At 36.6% G+C, this 23634-nt stretch overlaps 1 protein-coding gene across 7 annotated transcripts in view; it reads left to right on the top strand.

The window, feature by feature from the left end:
- Positions 1-23634, top strand: part of CCSER2 (coiled-coil serine rich protein 2) — a 147977-nt gene that overhangs the window by 91265 nt on the left and 33078 nt on the right. For all 7 annotated transcript variants that reach the window (XM_081236817.1, XM_081236814.1, XM_081236815.1 and 4 more), the window contains one exon: positions 18244-18327. In XM_081236817.1, coding sequence (XP_081092943.1) covers positions 18244-18327 — 84 coding nt within the window. The remainder of the gene's footprint in view (positions 1-18243; positions 18328-23634) is intronic.

The raw sequence follows: 23634 nt of genomic DNA, 5'->3' as shown, positions 1-23634 counted from the left end.
TACATGGGCTGGGCTTGTCAACTGGCTGGCTTCATTTTACAGTGATGGATGGATGTCAGTGCACCCTCAGTACTTCCTAAGTGGAGGATTTTTCCTTCTGAGGTTTTGCTACAGTTTCTACAGAGAAGAAACCTCTGATTTTTTTTTTTTTTTTTTGCTTGGAATAGAGGTAGAAGACTGAGAATCTATTTTTGCCTTATGCAGACTTCCAATTAATTCCCATATTTTTAACCCTAATGGGTCATATACTTACCTTTTCCCATATCTAGTATTTTGACCCTCTTTGGAGTTTTGCAGGGCAAATTGGTTCGCTTTTTGTTCTTATTCCTTGTCTACACACACTGTAGTTGTGTCTTCCTCCAGTCCTGCTAAATCACTAATTAGAGTTTCTGTCTGCTATGTCCACTCTTCAGTTGTCTTTATCATTATGGTTTATATGTTTTTTAAATTTCTTTACTCTCATTTTAGTATCGGTTTAAAGGAAAGATAAAAATATCTTCTAATCAAAAGCCCTCTACTTCTTATCAATTAAAATACAGAGAAAAATATTTAAATAATACTTCAGTTGTGTGAATGCTTACTTATGAAACTTTAATGTGTCACAGCTCAAGTTTTATTTAATCCTTGCCTGTTGTTGTTGTTTGCTGGATTTGCCAGTAGAGAGGTGATGTTTTGTATTCATTTGCAAACACAAGAATTGTAAATAAACACTGGCTTTTGTATTCATTTGCAAACATAAGAATTGTAAATAAACACTGGCAGCCAGTATTTGCTTGGGGCTTCTCATAAGAGATTGCTATTATAGGGAGGAGTCACCCTTATTTCAATGAAACATGAAGCTTTTCAAGATTTGACTGAATACTAGCTCAGAAAGAAGAATGTCCACTTAGAAAGAGGTAGTTGCATAATCTCTTTTGTTCTCTTACTTTGATGTTCTCTAAGTGGCTTAAGGCAGTGTTCCTTAAACTCCAACAGAATTCTTTTCCTTGATTATTTTAAGCAAAGTTTAGTTAGCCTATTTCCCTTATAAGGTTGAATTAAATTTATATAAGAATACTAAAGAAAAATGATGAATGAAAAATAGCATAAAAATGATTTCTGCAACCCGATTCTTATTGGAAACAACAGAATTTTATAGAGCTTCTGAGAACTTTACATATAAATACATAAAATTTCTATTACCTAGTACTCATTAAATGTATGTTAGATTGATTTTAATCAAATAATTTTGCATGCACCTTACCTGCCTTAGTTGCTTGTTATCCATCAATCCAGTGGACTCTCATTACTGTCTTTGTCTTCTTGACATGCAGGACCTGATCAAGAGACCCTACTTGACAGGACGAATGAGAAACCACCTTTACATTTTGTAGACTTCTCTTTAGTATCTATTACCAGTCTGAAGGAATTGCTTTTGTGTTAGTCTGGGTTCTCCAGAGAAAAAAGAACCAATAGTGTGTGTATATGTGTGTATTTGTCTATCTACATGCACACACACATGTAATATATGAAGAGGTTTATTATAAGGATTTGGCCCACATAATTATAGAGGCTGAGAAATCCCAAGATCTGTAGTCGTTAGGCTGGAAACCCAGGAGACTGATGATAAAGTTCTAGTCTGATTCTGAAGGCCTAAGAACCAGGAGAGTCAATGGTGTAAGTTCAGTATCCAGAAGCCAGTGTCCCAGCTCAAAGACAGTCAGATGGAGAGAATGTGAATTCTCCCTTACTCCACCTTTTCTTCTACTCAGTCCCTCAGCAGATTGGATAAGGCCCACCCACATTCAGGAGGCATTCTGGAAGTCCACATTGATGGTAGTTTTGGCAGAAGCATTGCAGGTGTGGGAAGCGAATCATATCCAGAGTAAGGACAATAAGGACAAAACACTGCTCCTTCAGTAATGGAAGTGGTCCAGTGTAATCAATCTGCTACCAGATAGCTGGCCAATCATCCAGGGGATGGTGCCATATCAGGGGCTCAGTGTTGATCTCTGCTGCTGGCAGGTAAGGCGCTAAGCAGTGACTGTAGCCAGGTGGGCCATGTTGCTGAGTCCATGCATATTCCCCATCCCTGCCACCGTGGCTGTTTTGTTCATGAGCCTATTGGATGATAATAGGGGTGGCTGGGAAAGAGGCTGACTGGTATCCACAGAATGGGTCATCCTATCCACTTGATTATTAAAATCCTCTTCTACTGAGGTCACCCTTTGGTGAGCATTTACATGAGACACAAATATCTTCATATTTTTTGCCTATTCAGAGATGTCTATCCACATATATATCTTCACCAAATTTCCTTGTCACCAATTTTTCATTCATATTCCTTCCAACTCCTGACTGTCCTGTCAAACCATTGGTTGCAGCCCATGAATTGGTATATAACTGTACCATTTTTCCTTCTAAGCAAAATGAACAACTAGATTTACTGCTTGAAGTTGCCCACTGGGAGGATTTTCCTTTACCACTGTCTTTCTGGGATGTCCCAGAAAGGGACTGTAGTGTTGTAGCTGTCCACTTTCAGCTGTTGTCTGCATGTTGTACAGAACTATCTGTAAACCAGACCTGAGTCTTCTCTTCCTCTATCAACTGGTTATAGGGAATTCCCCATGAGGCCATAGTACAGGCTGAGAGAGAAAGGCTGTATAGCAGAAGTAGGGATCATGGGCATTTGGGCCACTTTTTCATGTAACTTACTTGTATCATCCGGGTCTGCTTGGGCCTCATCACATATATACCACTTCCACTTGATGATGGAATATTGCTGTACACATGCAACTTCATGGCTTTGTGTGTCAGATAATACTAGTTCATGATGGGCAGCTCAGGTAGCATGGTAACTTGGTGGCTCAAGGTTAAACATTTAGTCACTGTTGAGAACCAGCAGAACAAGAGCTGTTTCTCAAAAGGAGAGTAGTTATTTGCAGAGGATGGATGGATTTTGCTCCACAATCCTAAGGGCCTACAGTGAGAGTCACCAGTGGAGGCCTGCTAAAGTCTCCAAACAGCATCCATATCTGCCACTGTCACTTCAATACCAGGGGATCGGCTGGATCAGGTGACCCAAGTGGCAGAGCAGCTTGCACAGCAGCCTGGTCCTGTTGCAGAGTCTTCTGGGCCCTACTCAAAACTAGCAGCTATTCCAGTCACTTGGTAAATGAGCTGAAATAACACATCCAGATGGAGAATATATTGTATTCAAAATCCAAAGAGGTCCGCTAGGCATTGTACATCTTTTTTTTGGTTGTAAGAAGATCCAGATTCAACAACTTATACTCTACCTTAGAAGGGATATCTTGACATGCCCATGGTCCCCACTCCTGCTACACTGCCTTCTTTCTCTACCAGCAGTTGTTTATATTCCTTTTGTGTTTCTGGTAGTAACGGTAAATTGATGATTAGCAGTGCTATTCAAAGTAACTTGTACATGAAGTTTTTGTTCCTGGTCCACTAGAGTTAAAGTAGCTCTTGCCAGAATAGACGTCAACACATTTCATCCTTCTTCCACAAATTCTTGCTACCAGGGAAAAAAATTGAGCCAAATTAAACAGTATGTTTACTGACTACTTTATTTATATTCTGGTCCAAGCTTTTTACTGTGTCATAGACAGGAAACAGTCTGTGGACCAGAAGCGTTCTGCAAATCAAGCTGTGAATAACACTGCTGTAAGATACTGTCCTTACCTGTAGAAGAAACATGAAGGGAATGAAAAAGATATGCAGCCAAATGTTATATCAGAGGTATATTTATGTAGTATGCAGGAGAGAAAATGCCCTGGGAATGGAGATGAAGAGATTCACTGTATGCCATTATGGAGACATTGATATTTTGCTTCCTGAAAATTGAGTTTATCAGGTGAAGAATTCTGGGGAGATCAGTGGAGTTGCCACGTGCAAAGGCATAAGTTCTTAGGAGCTGTGTTGACTGAGGGAAAACCCACAAGTACTAAGATACTCAACAAGGAGAAAACCAGAAAAATCAGGGCTCACTTGGTACACTTTGAGGTGACTATTAATACAACTTCTTATTCTAAAAAAGTTTATTAATGGGAAATAATTAAGCACTTACGCTGCATTCATAGTAGGATATATATTTCAGTAACTAGAGAGACCTTCATGAAAGATAATTCATCTCTGCTGAAGAGTGCCAGCAAATGAGTGTAGAAAGTGTGATACAATTAGAGAAACATCATTTTACAAACCCTAATGAAATTCCGTAAATGAAATTTATGCCGAGATTATTATTGTTACACCCATTGGGTGAAAGAGTGATGCTTTCCCAGACAATTCATATAGTGCCAAAGTAACATTGTATGACTTACTTTATGGTTGCAAGAGAAAAACACATAATTGTTCATTGGAGAGATCAAATTGCCATCACCCCAATCCGGTGATTAGTTTTCCCATCACTACTGAGTTGCGTTAACCAGATAGTGTGTATCTTCTCATGTGATACACAGAATTATGTTTAATATATTCTAGGCAAAAATATTTAATTTTAATTCCTCAAGTCATTATTTACGGCTTCCTTTTTATAGGAGAAACAAATGATAGAAGATTAAGAAAGGAAGGAACCAAAGAAATTCAAATGGTTGGAAATTCTGTAGGAAAGATAGTGACGTCACTTCAGCTTATTAGTGTCCTAAAAATTTAGTACAGGGAGGTGACAGTGCTACCTTACAAGGAATTTAAGACACAGCCAGATGCAGTGTGAGATTATGAATTGGATACTGGTTGGACAGGTAACTATAGAGGACAGTTTGGGTCAGTTGGAGAAATTTGACTCTGGCCTATGTATTAGATGAGGTGGAATTTTACTGAAATGGAAAGATGGTTGACTGAAGAAAAGCAGGTTATAAAACAGTATGTGCATTATGATCATATATCTTTATATATCTGTATACCTATATCTCCAGAAGGATATGCACTAAGATGGTAAGTGATGATACCTGGGTGGTGAGAATGTGATCTTTTTTTTTAAAATTTACATTTTCTAATTCCTGATTTTCTACAATATATATTTACTGTTTTGGAAAAAATAAAAGGCTATTGAAAAAGTATGTGTCCTACTTAAAGATTAGTTATAAATTGGATATGGTTAAAATGTAGAGTATTAGGGAAGAGGCAGGAATGATATATAGGCTTAGGGCAGATTGTAAAGGGTCTGTGTACCACAGAAGGAGCTGGGGCATTATTCTGTAGGCAGTAATAAGCTGGGAGTAGTGACATGGCCAAATTGGTATTTTAAAAATATTACTTGAAGGGATCTGTGGGAAATGAATAGCAGAGAGAGTGACTTACTTAAGTCATAATATTTAGGTGGCTGTTGAGGACATCCAGGTTTTAGCTTAAAGTTTTTAAAAAGTCTTCTCTTTCCTGTATGTCTTACAGAGTTGTATGTAAAAATTTTATATAGTGTTCATACATTTCATACTGGGCATTCTTCTAGGTTCTGTAATGTATATTATCTCTAGTTCTTGAAAAATGGGTGATATTGGTTTCATCTCACAGTTGAAGAAGTTGAGACTCAGAGAGCTAATTATTGACAAAACTGGAGTTTTTACCCCAGTCTATATGGACTCCAAGGCCTGCTGCACACAGCGGCATTCTAGGAGATACCCTGGGGTACAACAGGAAGAGGAGAGTGTGAAGGCAACCTCTAGCACTCTCCTCATCATCGCCTTGCATCCCTTCAGCCAAACCCAGAACAATCGTTTATTAAATAGGCCTCTGTATTTAAGAGTTCACTTGAACAAAGTTCTCAGTGCACACAAATAAATTTAAAAATTGTAAACAATTGTGTTTGTTTTTGTTAATGCAGCTCAAGGGTACTTCACAATTTAAACAGCACCTTTGTGAACTTTATTTTCTTTCTCAGTAACACTGTGGGATAGGGAGGATGGCAGTGATCCTATTTTAATGGTCAGAAAACTGAGACTCCCAGATTTATTGTGTTTCTCAAGGTCACCTGGTTGCATACGAATGCAGAATGTATTTTAAACCCAAGGCTTTTGAAATATTTTAGCATAATACTTCTCATATTGTATTACCTAATTTAGAGAATTTTAAATAAGAATTTTTGATCCTGATCTGAAGACATGGGCACATACAGAATAAAAAAATTTTTAGTGGTGTCTCATTTCCTTACTTTAATTCTCTACTTCCTGTTTCAACCACTTGAAGCATAATATGCACATAGAGAAGGGTACAATTCATATATGTCTATCTCAGTCAGTTTTCACAAACTGAAAATACCCATGGACTCAGCACCCAGCAAGAAAAAGAACATTACCAGGACCCCAGAACAGAAGCCTCTTTCAGTCATTAACCTGCATTTCTAATGGTGACTATCTGATTTCTGAAAACATAGATGAGTTTGCCTGTGTTTGAACTTTACATAAATGAAGGGAATGTATTATATTTCCTTTTTGTGTGTGGCTCCTTTTGCTCAATATTACATTTGTGAATTATTTCATTTTTTTCATTTGTTCTTATTGCTATAGAGTATTACATGATGTGAATATACCGTAATTTATTTCATTTGTTCTACAGTTGATAGGCACTTAGGCAGTTTTTGGCTATTATGAATAGAGCTGCTACATTATTCTGGTATATGTCTTTTGGTGAACATACGTGTGCATTTTTGTTCGGTATATACCTATGAGTGGAATCAGCTTTAGTAGATACTGTCAAACGGTTTTCCAGGGAGGTTATGCTCATCCATTTTCTTCCCTCTCATTTCATTATTTTCCCTGTATGCTTTTATTGTATTATCACATTGAGCATCTCTTTTGACCTTGGAGTGAGAAATGAAATATCTAAGGTGGAGTAATGGGAAGAACGTGATGGTATCTTTTTCTGACATTTTTCTTTAGGATTGCAAAATATTTGATCCTGATGATTCATACCCTGTCTACCTGTTTTGGGGGATAAAAATAAAGAGGTATATAGTAGTGTTTTATGAACTGTCAAGTATGATATACAAATGTTTTGTTTTATTATTTCCTCTCAGCTCCAGTGTTGAGAATAAAACCGGTAACTTGTCCCTCACATAATTCTCGTCTGTCTGTCTGTCTCTGCCTCTGACTCTTTCTCTCTGTTCCTGTGTCTCTATCTCTCTGTCTCTGTATGAGGGGAGTGGATGCATGGGTGCAGTGGCAGGTGGATGAAATATTTACAGCAGCAGCATCCTGGGAGAGTGTACTAAGAGTTGAGGAGCTGCTGAATGATTGCCACTTGGTGGCAGAGAACCATAGAAAAGTCAGGGAACTTATGCTTCTCTATCCCCAGACTTTTCTCTTCATTCCAGGAGAAATACGTTTATGAAATATACATAAAAAGAGCATATACAACATAAGGGTACACCTTAATGAATAACGTGAAACAGGTTTGTACTCACCACCCAGGTTAAGAAACGAGACATTAGGAAGCTCCCTATGTGATCCTTCCTGATTGTAGTGCCTTCCTTTTCCAGAATCTAGTATTTCCCTTGCTTTTTCAGTTAATTTTTAACTGTCTCTGTTTGTGTCCTCATGAATATTAGTTTTGCCTCTTTTAGAACTTTATATAAATGAAATTATACTGTAAGTATTTCTCTGTGAATTGCTTCTTCCATTCAGCAATTTCTTTAAGGTTCTTTCGTATTTATGTTTAGTTCTGCTTCATTAATTTTCATTTTTGCACTGTCCAATTCTGTGAACAATTTCTTTCTTCATTTTATTCCTGATGTCCATTTTGTTTCTTTCCAGTTTTTTTTTTTTTTTTTGCTATGACAAATAATGTTGATATGAAGTTTTCCTGGTATACTTGTGTGAAAATTCTTCTGGAGTAACTAACTAGGAGTGGAATTCCTGAATCATGGGGCATAGAAATATTCCACCCTACAAATACCAAACTATTTTCCAAAATTGTTCAATCTGTTTCACTCCCTTCAAGTAGATGCTTTTTCTTCCATTGTTCTACATCTGAGCAACACTTCGTATTATCAAACTTCCTAATTTTTGTCATGTGATGGGAATCTAGTGATATTTAGTTGTGGTTTTATTCTGCATTTCAAAATCAGGAAATCAATATTGACACATTACTACCATTTAATCCTTAGAGCCTGTTCACCATTTGTCACGGTAGTGTCCTTTATAGCAGAAGCAGAAAGATCCAGTTTAGAATCACACATTGCTTTTAGCTGTCATGTTTCTGTAGATGTCTTCGAACTGTGGTACTTCCTCACTTTTCTCTGGACTTTGATGACCTTAATATATTTACTCTTTTGACCAATTCTCCTGATTATAACCAGCTTCTCACCACCTGTCCTGTGCAGTTGCCCTCCTCATCCCTCTAAGATTCTGAATCCCCATGCCTGGCTGCTCACCTGTGAACACCTTCCTCACCCTACTTGGGCTCTGACTCCTTGTCAGCCCCATGGGTTCTGACACCCCACACCAATCTCCTCCTCCTGTGGATGCCTCTTCACTCTGCTTGGGCTTGATACCACGTGTCAGTTGATGCCTGCACGTGGATGCCCTCTTAGCCCTACTTGGGTCTGACACCTGGCACTGGGCCTTTTCCTGCATAGATGCCCTCTTCGTGCTGCTTGAGTTCTGGTAGCCCTCTCCAGGCCCTCCTGTGGGAGTACACCTACCCCACTCAGCTTAGACTCTGACAGCCCAGACCAGGCTGCCCCTGTGTGCATGCGCCCTCCTCATTCTATTCAGGTTTGACACAGGAATCTTTCTTCCCCCATCCTTTCTGTGGATGCCCTTTTCACTCCTTTTGGCTCTGACATGCCTTGGTAAGCTGACCCCCTGCAGGGACATGCTTCTCAACCCACTTAGACTCTGAAACCCTATGCTGGGCTGTCGTTTTGGGTGGAGACTTATCTTTTTTTGTCTCACCTGATGGCTTATTCAAGAAGATAAAGGAAAGTGAGGAGGAAGAGGAAGCAAATTTTAAAAAATGTATTGACTTTATCAAGGTAGAATTTGTATTCAAGTAAAGTGTACCCATTTTAAGTATGCAGCTGGAGTTTTGATGAATAGACACAGTTGTGAAACCCCCAGCCCCACCATCAAGGTATAGAACACTGCTGTTGCTGCTGACATTCTCTCATGTCCCTTTGGAGTCAGTCTTCTCTCAAACCTGGCCCAGGCAGCCATTGCTCTGCTTTCTGTTACTAAAGCTTTGTCCTTTCTAGAATTTCATCTAAAAGCTTTGTCTTCTTCTAGACCATCCAATGTGTGCTTTTTTTGTTGCTGGATTTTTTTACTCACCATAATGGCTTTGATACTCATCTGTGTTTTGTGAGTTTCATTCAGTACATTCCTTTTTACTGTTGAATAGCATTCCATTATACATGTATGCACCACAATTTCATTTTTATCCATTTACCTGTTGATAGACATTTGAGTTATTTTTAGTTGTGGGTTAATTGGGGTAATGTCGAATCTCTAGAATAATGATGAAAGTTAATAATGATAGATGTATTCAAAAAATTAGAATTTGAATTTAGGCCATTTTTCCCACTTGTTTGTTGTGGATAAATTATCTTGGATAAATTAAATTACTTAAATTTCCTATGCCTAGACTTCCTCATAAAAGAAATAGAGATTATAATAGCTCCTATCTCAGGACTGTTATAAAGAAAGCATGAGGAAATTCAGATAAAGTGCTAAACATAGTGTCTGATGCATAGAAAGCAGTTAATAAGTAAGTGTTAGCCGTTATTTTACTGACAATAGCAACATCAACAAAGGTAAAAATGTGAAAGGTTTTTAATTGCTTGCATTGCTTACAGTTTTATGTAGCTGCCCAAAAAGCTAATTCCATTTACTTTAGTATCCATGTATTGTTATTTCATCATTCAGTATACTTTATTAAGCACTTGTTGAGTATCAAGGATTGTGGTAGTAATGAAGATAAAAAGAAAGAAGACATAATCCTGTCCTATATCTAGTGCATTGTTCTTAAAACTACACATTACAAATGGTTAGTGGGTTTTGAAATAAATTTTGTCCATCATAACTAGACTTTTTTCCTAATAAAGTAGAATGGTATAGAAACTATTAGGGGGCATCACGTACGCATGATAAGGACAGATATTGTTTTGTGAAACTTGTTTTTAGTGTGATATTTGTCTCTCTCTGTCTGCTATCCACCTATCCATCTTTTTTAGACACATGCATGCAAACATACACACACATGCATGCACACATATTCAAGTATATATGTACATGGTTATGATGTAAAATGTATTCCTTATTATGGGACATGGTCCAAAAAAAAACCCTGCTCCAACAGGTAAACAGTACTATACTCAAGACTTCAAGGATAATAAATCAAAGATTTAAATTGGAAATAATGAAATAACCACTGCATCAATAAAACATTAAATCATCAATAAATCTGAGAGATATTTGTGATGTTTTATAAAGAACCCTGCAAAACTTTGTATAAAAGATTTAGAGAAAATATTGATACTTATATTCTATAGGGAGGCTAAATATTATAAAAATTATCTTAATCCATGGATATTAATGTAGTAACCAAGACTACCTTATAGTCTAGGAGAACATATGAGTATTAAATAACTGTAAGAATGATGTGTTGGCATGTCACACTGACTTGACATCCTGGCTCCCTGGGATCAGTCTCCAGGTCCAACCCATGTAGGGATAGACTGGGCCATATGCAAGAACTTCTGGGGGACACACTGTACTGTTAGGGTCCATCCAGCTCCTAAACAGAGTTGCTAATTCCCCTGAAGCCGGATTTCATGGGAACTCCTTAGCCTTTCTCTCCAAGGCATTGCCAGGGAGCCTAGTCCATGGGAGGCACATGGGAGACCTCTATCTCCCACGGTGGGGGTGTGAGGAGTGGGTGTTGGGTGGCTGGGAAGAACGATGTGTTTGAAAGAGCAAAGGTAAGATACAATCTGAGTGTGTGATTGGAGCCCGTAGTTTTTCCTGGTACTGTTGGTAGATGTAGTACAATTTCAGCCAAAATCACAACAGTTTTATTCTAGGGATTAATCAAAATGACTCCAAAATTGTTAACACCAAAGTGTAAGGTTTGTGTACATTAAGAAAGACAAAAAGAGAAGGAGGGAAAAACCCTTTAGAGCAGGTTATAATATTGACACAAATAGAAACATAGAGCAGTGGAAGAGAATAGAAAACCCAGAAATATGTGCTGAAGTATGTACTAAAATCATTTGGACACAGAAGCGTTTTGAAATAAATGTTGAGAAAAACTCAGTAGTATAGAAGGAATTATTTAATTTATTGTTTTATATTATAGTAAACTCAGGTGGTTTGAAGAGTTAATTTTTTTTTTTTTTTTTCGGTATGCGGGCCTCTCACTGTTGTGGCCTCTCCCGTTGCGGAGCACAGGCTCCGGACGCGCAGGCTCAGCGGCCATGGCTCACGGGCCCAGCCGCTCCGCGGCATGTGGGATCTTCCCGCACCGGGGCACGAACCCGTGTCCCCTGCATCAGCAGGCGGACTCTGAACCACTGCGCCACCAGGGAAGCCCTAAATACATTTTTTTAATGTAGAAAAAGTAGAAGAAATCTACAACTAATATTTTTAAGTGACAAAAGAAACCTATAGAAAAGGATATCCTGAGTCAGATATGTACAAATTAAATAATTAGGTTTAATTAAAAAAAAAGTTTAAACAAGATATTTGTAAGTAAGGTTTGCTTAGAATATTACAGACTTTACCCATATATAACAATGTTCTAGTCAATTTGAATGCTGGGGAGATTTTTCTGTTTTGGAAATGTCTTTGCCCCAAACCATCTGTGAGGATCAACTCATCTTTGAAACACTTATTGAAAATCAGGCTTTGTGACTCCATATCTTTAAAATCTTTACAAATGTAGCTTGAATCATTAGATTTTAAGTCCCATAGGTGAATTACAGTATTACTCAAAAAACTATTCTCAGCGCACACATTCTGTGATGTGATGTTCATCCGTATAGACTTTTGTTTTTTTAAAAAGTGAGTTTTGAAAAGAAAATGAAAAAAATCTCTCCTCTTCCTCTACTCCCTTTCCTAGGATGCCTCTTGTGATTGTGTTGTAGCATATCTGAAACACAAGGCAGTTTTGTTGGCATCACTGATGCTGCTTGTCAGCAGAGATTGGTCAGTGCTGCCAAACCTTTTGGTTAGTCATTTCAAGTGTCCATGTCCATTGCAGCTGCTCTGGAACTCATAGGAAGATCCCAGTTTTTGCAAACTCATGGAAGAACCACTTGGGTAAGATGGAGTTTGTTATAGGGTCTTCCAACAAGTTAATATGTGAAGAGTTTAATATTAGAACAAAAGTTTACCTTTCTGCTTTGTCAAAAAGAAAAGTGGTATCTTTTTGAATCTTTAGTAAAATGCTAATGACATAAGAGTTAATCAACTTAAGGTTAATTGCATTCAGAGTTCAAAAATCCTAACTAGAACCCACTAAGACACTTTGCTTAGTAAAGCAGCCAGAATACTTTGATAATCAGTTAACTATGAATTGCTTACTTTTGTGCAGTGGTGTTTTATAGTTTTTATGTATTATTTTTGTATCTATGTATTTATTAAATATGTTTATGCAAAATCCTTAGAACAGTTCCCAGCGCTGGTCAATAACTGTTAGCTCCTTAGTACGTGTAGTATGAAGCATGAAAATTGCATGCATGGTTGTTATTCAGTGTTTTTAAAAAGAGAATGTTTTCTGTACATTTTATGCTTTTCCCCCCTCTAATGCTTAAAAAAACTTGTCTCAAAATGTTTCCTAATGTCTCAAAATGTTTGACCTGAACACTTTTCATCCTAGTCAAGGTTTTATAGCGAGTACTACCATTATTTAGGGTCAAAGTTATTTGGAGGGTAGGTGGTTTTATTATTGATTGATTTGGAGATTATATTCATGATCTTTGAGCTCTTGTGCTTTGATGGAAATAATAGCTTTTTCCTTCTTTGATCTCTTGAATCTAGACTACTAGTCTGTTAAAAAAAATTGGAAGGCTTTTTTTTTTTCCTTTGAGACATAGAAATAACTTAAACATTAATGACTCCCAATTGTCTTGGGCTGTACTATAAATTTATTTTATTTAGAAGAATTTTTTCAGTATTGAAAAACATTGGTTTGGAATATGAGGCTCGCTTTTTAATTAATTTCTAATTTTAGTACATTAATAGTAAAGAATAATATCTATATGATATAAATTCTTTGGAATGTGTTGATATTTCCTTTGTGTTGGAAAACTTTTCCTTGGCCAAATAGTAAATATTTTAGCCTTTTCAGCTGAGAGGCAAAATTGATGTTCTTATGTAGATATTAATAAAATCATTTAAAATGTAACCATTTTAAAATGTAGAAACCATTTTTAGCTCATGGATTGTAATAAAAATGGCAGTTGACTGGAGTTGTCCTGTGGACAATAGTTTGTTAACTAACCCCTGGCTTGGAGCCTGGTCAGTTTTTGTGACTGTTCTACGTTTGTTTGAATAGGATATATATTCTCTGTGTTTTATGTAGTGGTATATCTATTATATTAATCTTTTAGTATCTTTAGGCTATTTTATTAGGTATATAAATCTTTATGATTGGCACATCTTCTTGGTGAATTGTTCCTGTGGTCATTAATTAAAGCCTTTCTTTATCCTCATTAATACTTTTCATCTTTAATTATACCTTAATTATAACCCGTGTGTTATAATAATGTTGCTGTGTCAGCTTTATTTTCCTTGGGATTGTTGAGATTTATCTGGTGTTTCTCTCTTTTTGTTTGCTTTTGTTTTATTAGTCAGGCCTTACATTAGTTTTCTAGGGCTGCCATAACAAAGTACCACAAGCTGGGCAGCATAAACGACAGAAATTTATTCTCTCAAAGTTCTAGAGGCTAGACATCTGAAATCAAGATGTCATCAGGGCCATGTGTTCTTTGAGGCTGTAGGAGAGGAACCTTCCTTGCCTTTCTAGCTTCCGGAGGTTGCTGGCAATCCTGGCCATTCCTTGGCTTATAGATGCATCACTCCAGTCTGCTTCCATCTTCACATGACCCATGCTTCCAAATTTCTGTCTTCTTACAGGGACACCAGTCATATTAGATTTAGGCCCCACCCTAACCCGTTGTGACCTCAACTTGAATATATCTGCAAAAATCTATTTCCAGATGAAGTCATAGTCACAAGTTCTGGGTTAGATGAATTTCTAGGGGGACACTATTCAACCTGTTACAGTTCTATTGAGGTATAATATACATGCAGTAAAATTCAGTCTTTTTTGTTGTACAGTTCTGTGAGCTTTGACAAATGCATGCGGTTGTGCAGCTATTATAATCACACTTTAAAATTTCTTTTTTTTTTTCCTTTAAAGTCAATCCCTATATCCACTGCTAGCTCCTGGCAACCACTGATGTGTTTTATGTCTCTGCAGTTTTGCCTTTTCAAGACTGTCACATGCATGGACTTGTATATTTTTTAGTCTTTGGAGTCTGGCTTTTTTTACTTACTGTAATGCATTTCAAATTCAGTCATGCTGTAACATGTACCAGTAGTTTCTTCCTATTTATTACTGAGTAGTATTACACTGTATGCATATATCATAGTCTGTTTATCTGTTTACCAGTTGAAGGATATTTGTGTCTCTTTCCAGTTTTTGGCAATTATGAATAAAGCCACTGTAAATATTCATGCACAAATTTTCATGTGAGGTTGTTTTCATTTCTCGCCTTGGGGTGGGGATTGCTAGGTTGTATGGTATGTATATATTTAACTTTTTAAGAAATTGCTGAACTGTTTTCCAAAGTGGTTATATGATTTTGTATTCCCACCAGCAATTAATGAAAGTTCCAATTGTTTTGCATCCTTGTCCACACTTGGTATTGTCAATATTTTTCAAAAGCCATTCCCATAGGTATACGTTGGTATCTCACTGTTTAATTTGCATTTGCATAATAACTAATGATATTGAGCATCTTTTTTATGCTTATTTTCCAATTGTATATCTTCTTTGGTGAAGTGTCTATTCTTTTGCCTATTAACAAAAATTTTGTCTGTTTTATTGATTTTTGATAATTCTTTATATATAAGTTCTTTATGAGGTATAAATGATGAGACAAATGAATATTGAAAAAATGGAATGTGCTTTTTGGAAAAGTCTTTACAATTGTGAGTTAATGAAGTCAGTTAAAAACCCTAGACTTACACATTATCATTATTTTTGTTGTTGCTATTGTTAAAAGCCACTTTATAAATGCCTTTTGCCTTTTTTGCAGTTTTGCTAATGATTTTGCAATTGTCAAAAAACCTGCTTTTGGTTTTATTGATTTCTGTTTCTTGATTTTGAGTTTCATTAATTTCTGTTCTCTATTATTTTTGTCTGTTTGTTTTGGCTGTAATTTGCTCCAGTTATGGAGTTGACACCTTTGCTTTAATATAAGTATCTCATACAATAAGTTTTCCTTCTAAGCACTGCTTTAGTTGCATTCCACAAATTTTGATATGTGGTGACTTCATTTTCCTTCCATTCAAAATATTTTCTCATTTACTTTGGGACTTCTTTTGACCCACAGATCAAAGAAATTTGTTATTTACTTTCTAAGTGTTTGAAGATAATTTTTGTTATTGATTTCCAGTTAAATTCCCTTATGTTCAGAGAGCACATTCTATTTTCTCTTCTTTTAAATTGAGCTTCTCAAATATGTAGGTTCATGTCTTTCACCAGATATGAGGTGTATTTTCCATTATTTCTTCAAATATTTTTCTGCCTCACACCCTTCCTTCTGTGACTTCAATGATATGAATATTAGATCTTTTGTTATTGCCTCACAGCTCCTGCAGCAGGCTCTGTTTTTTTTCTCTTCATTGTTCAGAGTGGATGATTTATGTTGATCTATCTTCAAGTTCACTCTGTTACCTCAAATGCTGGAATTTAGTCCATCTAGTGCATTTAAAATTTTTGGTTATTGAATCTTTGCAGTTCTAAAATTTTCATTTGTTTCCCCTTTGTATATTGTCTTTGCTGAGACTTTCTCCTTCCATTCCCTTTAAGATTTCATCCTTACTTTTGGAGGATTTTTATAATAGCTCTATTAAAATCTCTTCTAATTAATTTCAACTTCTCTTTTATTTTGTAGTTGATGTTTGTTGATTATCTTTTTCTGTGTGAGTTGAGATTTTCTTTGTTGTTTTTACATTGAGTAATTTTGGATTACATTTTGATGTTCGAATGTTGTGTTGTGAGACTCTGGATCTTGTTTAAATCTTATGGAGAATATTGGTTTTTTTTAAAGCAGACAAATGATCTGGTTGGGGTCAGACTGCAAGTTCTAATTAGCCACCTTTGGATTGTGGTTGTAATATCAGTTGTTTCCAAAGCCTCTGCCATGCTTGCCACGTCTGTTTTGAGTGTACACCTTCCAAAGGCTAGCTTGGGACCTGGGCATAGTCTTAGTTTATTTCTCAAAGTCTTTGAAATGCTATTTAGGATCAGATCCGAGCAACTGTGGTGCTCAGGAGTGGTGAACCTAGTAATTTACATACAACTTCCTGGAGTCATTTTCTTTATGACTTCCTGGTATTTTCTATTTCCCTGGGCTCACCTTTTTATTCCTGTACAGTGAAAACTGATGTATTATTTTTCCTGTTCTGCTTCTTCCCACAACTACCCCCATGTCCAAGGCAGTTGAGTTTATGTTGTCTCCTCTTCTTCGAGGTTCCTGCTCTGCACTGGGTGGGAAGTTATTGTGGATGTTGGGAAATAAGTCAAATTTTACAGTCCCTTTTTTCTCAAATATATACTTGTTTGTAGGACTGGCCCTGTTTTTATATGTCAAGGCAGAGATAAACTTTTTACTGAGATGAATCTTGTAAAATTTTTTTCTTTTTTAAAAAATATTTTTTAATGTTTTCTGAGAACATTTGTTCTTCATTAGGATGTTACATTCTCTCTCAGGTCAAATTCTTAATGTCTGTATGGCATCACCAATAAAAATGTAATTTATCTCTGCTGGAAATTTGACAACTGCTAATACTTCACTGTCAATCACTATTAACCTGTTGAATTTTTCTAAATACTCATTCCTAGGCCCCATTGCTAGAGATTCAGATTTTATAGGTATACAGTACAATAAGTAAAGAAGAAAATGATCTACATACTTATGTCTCCTATTTTAGCACTCCTGTTTCAATACAGGACATTTCCGTGGTCTGGGAGATTTCCTTCAGGACACATAGGTCTGAGGAAGGTTGCTATGGCAGTACTCCTTGAAGGTTGTTGACTCAGTGGGTGTCCCAAGGCAGCTAGGTATCATCTGAACAAATAAGGTATCGAGCCGCAGTTGTACTGCCTTGGTCAGGGACTCAGTCCCTCACCATCATCCCAGGCGTATTCTTTTCTGGTTCATCTTTCTTAAGGTTGTCCATGAATCGTTGAACATGCCATTTTTCAGCTGGTTATTCCTAAACCACTTCAGCAAGGGGTAGGACATAATACTATTCTGTCATTTTTTAAAAACTGGGTTTAAGGACAAAAATTTAATTTTCTCAATTTTTTAAATTGAGGTATAGCATACATTCAGTAAAGTGCTTAAGGTGTACCAGTCTTAAGTGTAAAGCTTGTACTTTTCATTTGTATGTATGCATGTAATTGCCATACAGACAAGACATAGAACATTTCCAGCATCCTTGTGGATTATAATGCACTTTACTGTCAATAACCCCTTTCCCCTGAGTCACCCACCGTTCTTCTGATTTGTAGCACCATAAATTAGTTTTGCCTTTTCTCAAACTTCATATAAATAGAGTCACGCAATATGTCTCTAGTATTTTTAATCAAATGATTTTTGTGGTCAAACCTTTTTGAGCCATTTAATATTATTGTTTCTGACTCCTTTATACTCAGAACACCACAGCTGATTCAAATCAGATTTAATTTGACTTTTATTTTTCATAGATGAGGTAGTCTTAAAATTTTTAAGGAAATTTCCCATATTCCTTTTCCCACTTTAAAACTTTCAGTGGCTTTCTGCATCATCGACTTGTATAGTGTATGTTATTTATTCCCACAAAATATTCTTTTCTGAGCTCTGTTGTTTCCTGTTCCACATTTCTTTCTACCAGTGCATAGAGATGAAAAGGAGATTTCTAAAATCTTATTTCCTGTTTGCCATGCTTATATTTGGCCTGGGGTGAATTCAGGTTGAACTCGGTGTCTGCAGTTAATTGTATTAATCTTACGTTTTCTTTTTCTTCTTTCTGACAGCATGATGGAAGTGGTTCATTGCATGATGTTCAACTCTCCTTGTCATCTAGTCCAGAACCAGAAGATGGTGATCAGATATACAAGGTATGATGACTAGGTAGTCATGCTGAATTTTTCAAAAAAAATTTTTTATTACTAAAATTATAAAGCAATAATAATTAAAACATTTAATAATAAATATATTAAAACCTGCAGCTTTGCTGTCTTGGGTTTTAATCAGATTTCTTTTAACTTTTACTACCTTATTAAGTTAAAATGATACCACTGTGGTGCTTTAATTTGAGTTTGTTTTATCAGTTGGATAATCATCTGTCCCTGTATTAATATTGGTACAGGATTCTTTTTAAAAAAATAAAAATCATTAAATTCTTTTTTTATAATTATGAATAAGTTTTTAAAATATGACTACCAACAAAAATTAAAACAGTTAATAGGTACTTCTCATTATATAATCACAACATTGAAGAAATATTAATGAAAATGACATTAATTTATTTTTTTCATGTTTAATGATATAATTATAGAATGCAGATGCAAGTTAGTGTTTGAAGGTGTATTTTTTTATAGTTCTCATCTTGAGGTCTATTTTTAGTTGAAAAGAGCTCTTTTTGTTTTTTGCATCTACCTGAATCACATATTTACTTCTTAAGCACATACAGGTATTCTTGATGTCTTTCATGTTTCCAAATAAAATTATTGTTTGCTTTCACATTCTGTTTTCAAGGTATGATAGTCAGTGTGTGCTGCTTATCTGTAGTAACAACCTCAAAATATTGGTGGCTTACAATAACAAAAGTTTATTTCTTGTTATTTCTCAATATGTTGCATTTTGGTTGTAGATGAATGGGACTTCACGTGTCCTCTTCATTCTGAGATCCAGGCTGAAGGATCAGCCCTTATCCTGGGACATGTTTTTTGTACCTGAGGGAAAGCATTGGCATAATAACATTGGATTCTGCTTGGATGTAACATATGTCGTTTCCAAAACAGGTCAAGTGGCCACACTTGGTATTAGGGGTCAGAGAAGCGTAATTTTCTCATAGGATGTGGAGTGACCTATCGGGAACAAATTTATGTATAAAACACAAAATCAAAAGAACATAGGATAGTAGTCACATCTGGTTATCTAATCTTGGCTTTTCAACATGTTACCTACCTGTTCTTATATAAATTTCTTCCTGTCTCTGGGCTTCCATCCTATTGTGAGTATAATAATAGGTTTGCAGTAGGACATCTCTTTTTAAAAAACTTTTACTTGCATACTCAATTGAGAACCATTGATTTAGATGATTTCTGATTATCTCAGTTTTTTTAAGTTTTGTGACTGATATTTTAAAAGTAAAGTTGACTTTTTTCCTGAATTCTTTTTTTGTGAAAAGTTTTTTACATGTAAAGAAATTCTTTTTAAAAAATTTAATTCCAACTTTTTAATAGAATTAATGTCTTCATTTTGTCCATCTTCCTTTACAGAGTTTGTCTATTAATTTAATACTACATGATAGACATATCATGTATTTATTTCTTGTCCCCAATGCCTTCCTTTCAGGCAGATCATTCCTAGTCTTTCTTCCTTCTTTCCAAAGTGAGATGCAATAGCTCACACTGTCTCAGCCCAGTACACTAGACTGTCCTTCACTTTCATCAGCAAATCCCCAAGTATGTCATCTTCTTATTCAAGATGGTTTCGCAGTTCAGTTTCAAATGATACAAATATGGTGACTTATACCATTACAATTTTAGGGTCTAAAATCTACACTGGACTTGCCATGTCTAAAATCTTTCCTTTATCTCAGGACAGCTGTCTCTCCCGTTCCCTTGATGAGCTGTTCCAGACATTGGCCACTCTCCTCAGCCTCTTTCTCAGCTACTCTTCTCAACTTCTGCAGGTAGCCTTGTGTTTTCAAGCAAGATCTTCTGCTGCCTGCCTTCTGACTTAGTCTGTGTCTATGTTACTCTCAATCACTTTGTTCCAGTTGTAGGGAAAAGTGACCGCTGTGCTGTGGAAGACCACCCTTTCTTCTCGTGTTCTGGACTCTCCTGCTGCAGTTAAAGACCTCCTCTCTCATCTCTCTTCAGTGTGCTTTCTCAACTTCCCCTTCATCCTCACCTTATAAATTTCTGTATCTTACCTATCCTAAATTCAGTAAATCGAATAAACCTTTTCTTGACTCTCCTTAAACTACCTTTCCAGTTAATGTGGAAACTTGGGAAAATAGACATTTGGCATGGCCTTTGTCCTACAAGCTTTATCCCTTGGTTTTTGTGTCACTTCTGTCTGAATTCCCTATATACCCCTTAACATCGCCCCCCTCCATTTTCTTTGTAGGTTCCTTTTCTTCTTTAGAATGTAGATATATCTTTAGTCCAGTCCTCATCAAACTTTCTACTGTCATGATTTCACATATAACATATATATTGATAACACATAAAATCAGTCTCTCTCATACTTGGTAATCCAGTTGTCCACTGGACATTTCCACTGTGTGTCCCACTCACAGGTGGAACACCTCTAACACACCTCTCAAGAGGTGTGTGTACCTCTAGCAATGTATTTAAAACTCAAAAATATTCCTCATTGGGGAATTCCCTGGCAGTCCAGTGGTTAGGACTCAGCGCTCTCACTGCCAGGAGCCCAGGTTTGATCCCTACTCAGGGATCCCATGAGCTGCACGACGCTGCCAATATACATATATATATTTCTCTTTGGACATACTTCTCCTCCTTCTTTCTCTGTTTCTATTTACTATATCATCTAAGCTAGAAATGGAGATGTCACTCTTGACTACTTCTCTGTGCTCTTCTCTCACATACAGTGAATTGCCAACATCTCCTTTTCTCCTGTTTCTTCTCCTCCCTATTATCACTCTCTTGGGTCAGGCCCCTGCTCTTACCTGGCATATTACAACATCCTGATAGCCAGTTTCCTAGCCTAGTTTTGTTGTTGTCCTTGTGAAGTATATCCTCCAGAGAGCTGTCAAAGCCATCTCAAATGCAGATCTATCTGTTACTCCCTGGCTGAAGCCATGCTTGATGTTCAGGCCCTCTATGATCTGGCCCTTGCCTAATTTGCTAACCACATTGCTCCCCACTGTCCACCACAGCCTTCATGTGACAGCATCTCTGCTTGTAATTCTCCAAATATGCAATGCTTGTCCCCATCTCTGTATCGTCTTACAGAATCCCTTACCCTAAAATACAAAGCCTGCCACACTTTGTGTCCTTAGAACTTTTTACTTATCCTGTAAGACTCCACTGGAATTACCCATTTCCTGATGTGTTCTTCTTTGCCTGTCTTTATGTGTAAAATCCTTAGAGCAGTGCCTATTCTAAAGTAAGTGCTATATGCATGTTGGCTATAAATGTTATTACCATATTGTGTTTTGATTTCAGCTTTGAGTCCATTTCCTCCAGCACCAGCAGAACCTAGCCATGACTGAATGATGGCTGTGTAGTATTCCATCAAGTCGCTTACTGCATTGTATTTCAGTTGTCCTCTTACAGGACAATTCTAAATTTGTAACTTTAAGAGAATATCTTATTATAGGTTTTCTCGTACTTAGGATCATTTCTTTGGCATAGGGTTTGGATAACTGAATCAGAGAATGCAAGTAATTTTTATGACTTTTGTATATACAGGCATACGTTTGTCCAGAAACGTCAGTTGTTATGTCTGATAATGTACCATTTTTTTCTGCAGTCTTGTTAATCACATTGAGTATTTCTCCCCCAATTTAATACCTGTAAAACAATACCTTTAATACTTTAATTTGTATTTCTTCAGTAAGTCAAATAGAACATTTTTCCAGTTATATGTATATTTGTGAGAACTGACTATTTGTCTATTGGGGCCTAGAAATGATCTTATATGTTTGAACAGTCTCCTAATATACTTGAGTTATAAATTCTTTGTCATATTAGCATAGGTTTTCACCAGCTTTTAACTTTAATGTTAATTGTATAGATGCTTTAAATTTTTATATAATCAAATATATTTATCATTTCTTAATAGCTTAATTTGCCACTTAGTTTAAAAATATGTCCTTCATGGGGCTTCCCTGGTGGCGCAGTGGTTGAGAGTCCGCCTGCCGATGCAGGGGACACGGGTTCGTGCCCCGGTCCGGGAAGATCCCACATGCCGCGGAGCGGCTGGGCCCATGAGCCATGGCCGCTGGGCCTGCACGTCCGGGGCCTGTGCTCTGCAACGGGAGAGGCCACAGCAGTGAGAGGCCCGCGTACTGCCAAAAAAAAAAAAAAAAAAAAAAAGTCCTTCATGATTTGCAGTCCATCTTTTTTTTTTAGTCTTGATTTATTATTTTTTAAAGTCCCTAAACTCTTTAAATTCAACTGGAAGTCATTTATTATATATAATAATTAGTTTTTCCCAATTGTGGTATACATACAGCATTTAAAAAAATATTTTCTTCCCTATGTTTCTTCCCCATTGCGATGCTTATTTGATATGTGAAAGCCTTCATAAAATGTCTGTTTCCAATCTCTTGTTAATGAGACTGCAATATTGTTTTTTGTTCCCAATGTATCTGAAGAAGAGTGTGTACTTTGCTCATGACCAACACATTATAATTATTTGCTTACTTACTTTTCTCTCTGGAAAGATGTATCATTCACATATATATTCTACAGGTTATCCCTGAACAACACAGTTTTGAACTGCATGAGTCCACTTACATGCGGATTTTTTTCAATAATATATACTGTGGTACTACACCAATCTGCAGTTGGTTGAATCCAAGGATGTGAGCCTTGTGGATATGGAGGAACTGTGGATGTCAAGGGCCGACTAAAAATTATACCCAGATTTTTGACTTTGCAGAGGTTCGGTGCCCCTAACCCCTGCTTTGGTGCCCCAACCCCTGTGTTGTTCAAGGGTCAACTGTAATTTCCTTGCTTGCATTACTTCATCAGTATATATTTCTGGATAATTGATTAGCAGTAAACAAAATGGGCTAACTATAGGGTAATGATACCTTATACTTGGAAATGTAACTGGATTCCTACTAACCTTGACAATAGGTTTCTCTTAATACTATTAGGAATTTCTTATAGACTAAGTTGACAGGGTATTTACTCTTTGATTTAGGCAGTTCTCATGAAAGTAGCTCATGGAAAAGGAATCTTCCTTGTTATCCTTCAGGCACATTTATCTTTCTGCCGATTTCTGAACCAGCCATGAAATGACTCTGTGCCTTTAATTACACAGTTTTCTCTACTTGTGGCCTTCATTTCCTCTGACAGGCAACTCTTATACATTCCTTGAAATCTAGCTGAAGTTACTGTTTTGTGTGTAATTTATTTTACTACGTGGCCTAGTTCCCAATTTTCTTGTCTGTAAAATGGGGATAATAGTACCTACCTCAGGGTTGCAGTTGGAAT

The sequence above is a fragment of the Mesoplodon bidens genome, assembly GCF_964165515.1.
Source record: "Mesoplodon bidens genome assembly, chromosome: 1".
Lineage (NCBI taxonomy): Eukaryota > Metazoa > Chordata > Mammalia > Artiodactyla > Ziphiidae > Mesoplodon > Mesoplodon bidens.
This window is presented reverse-complemented; position numbering and strand designations above follow the sequence as displayed.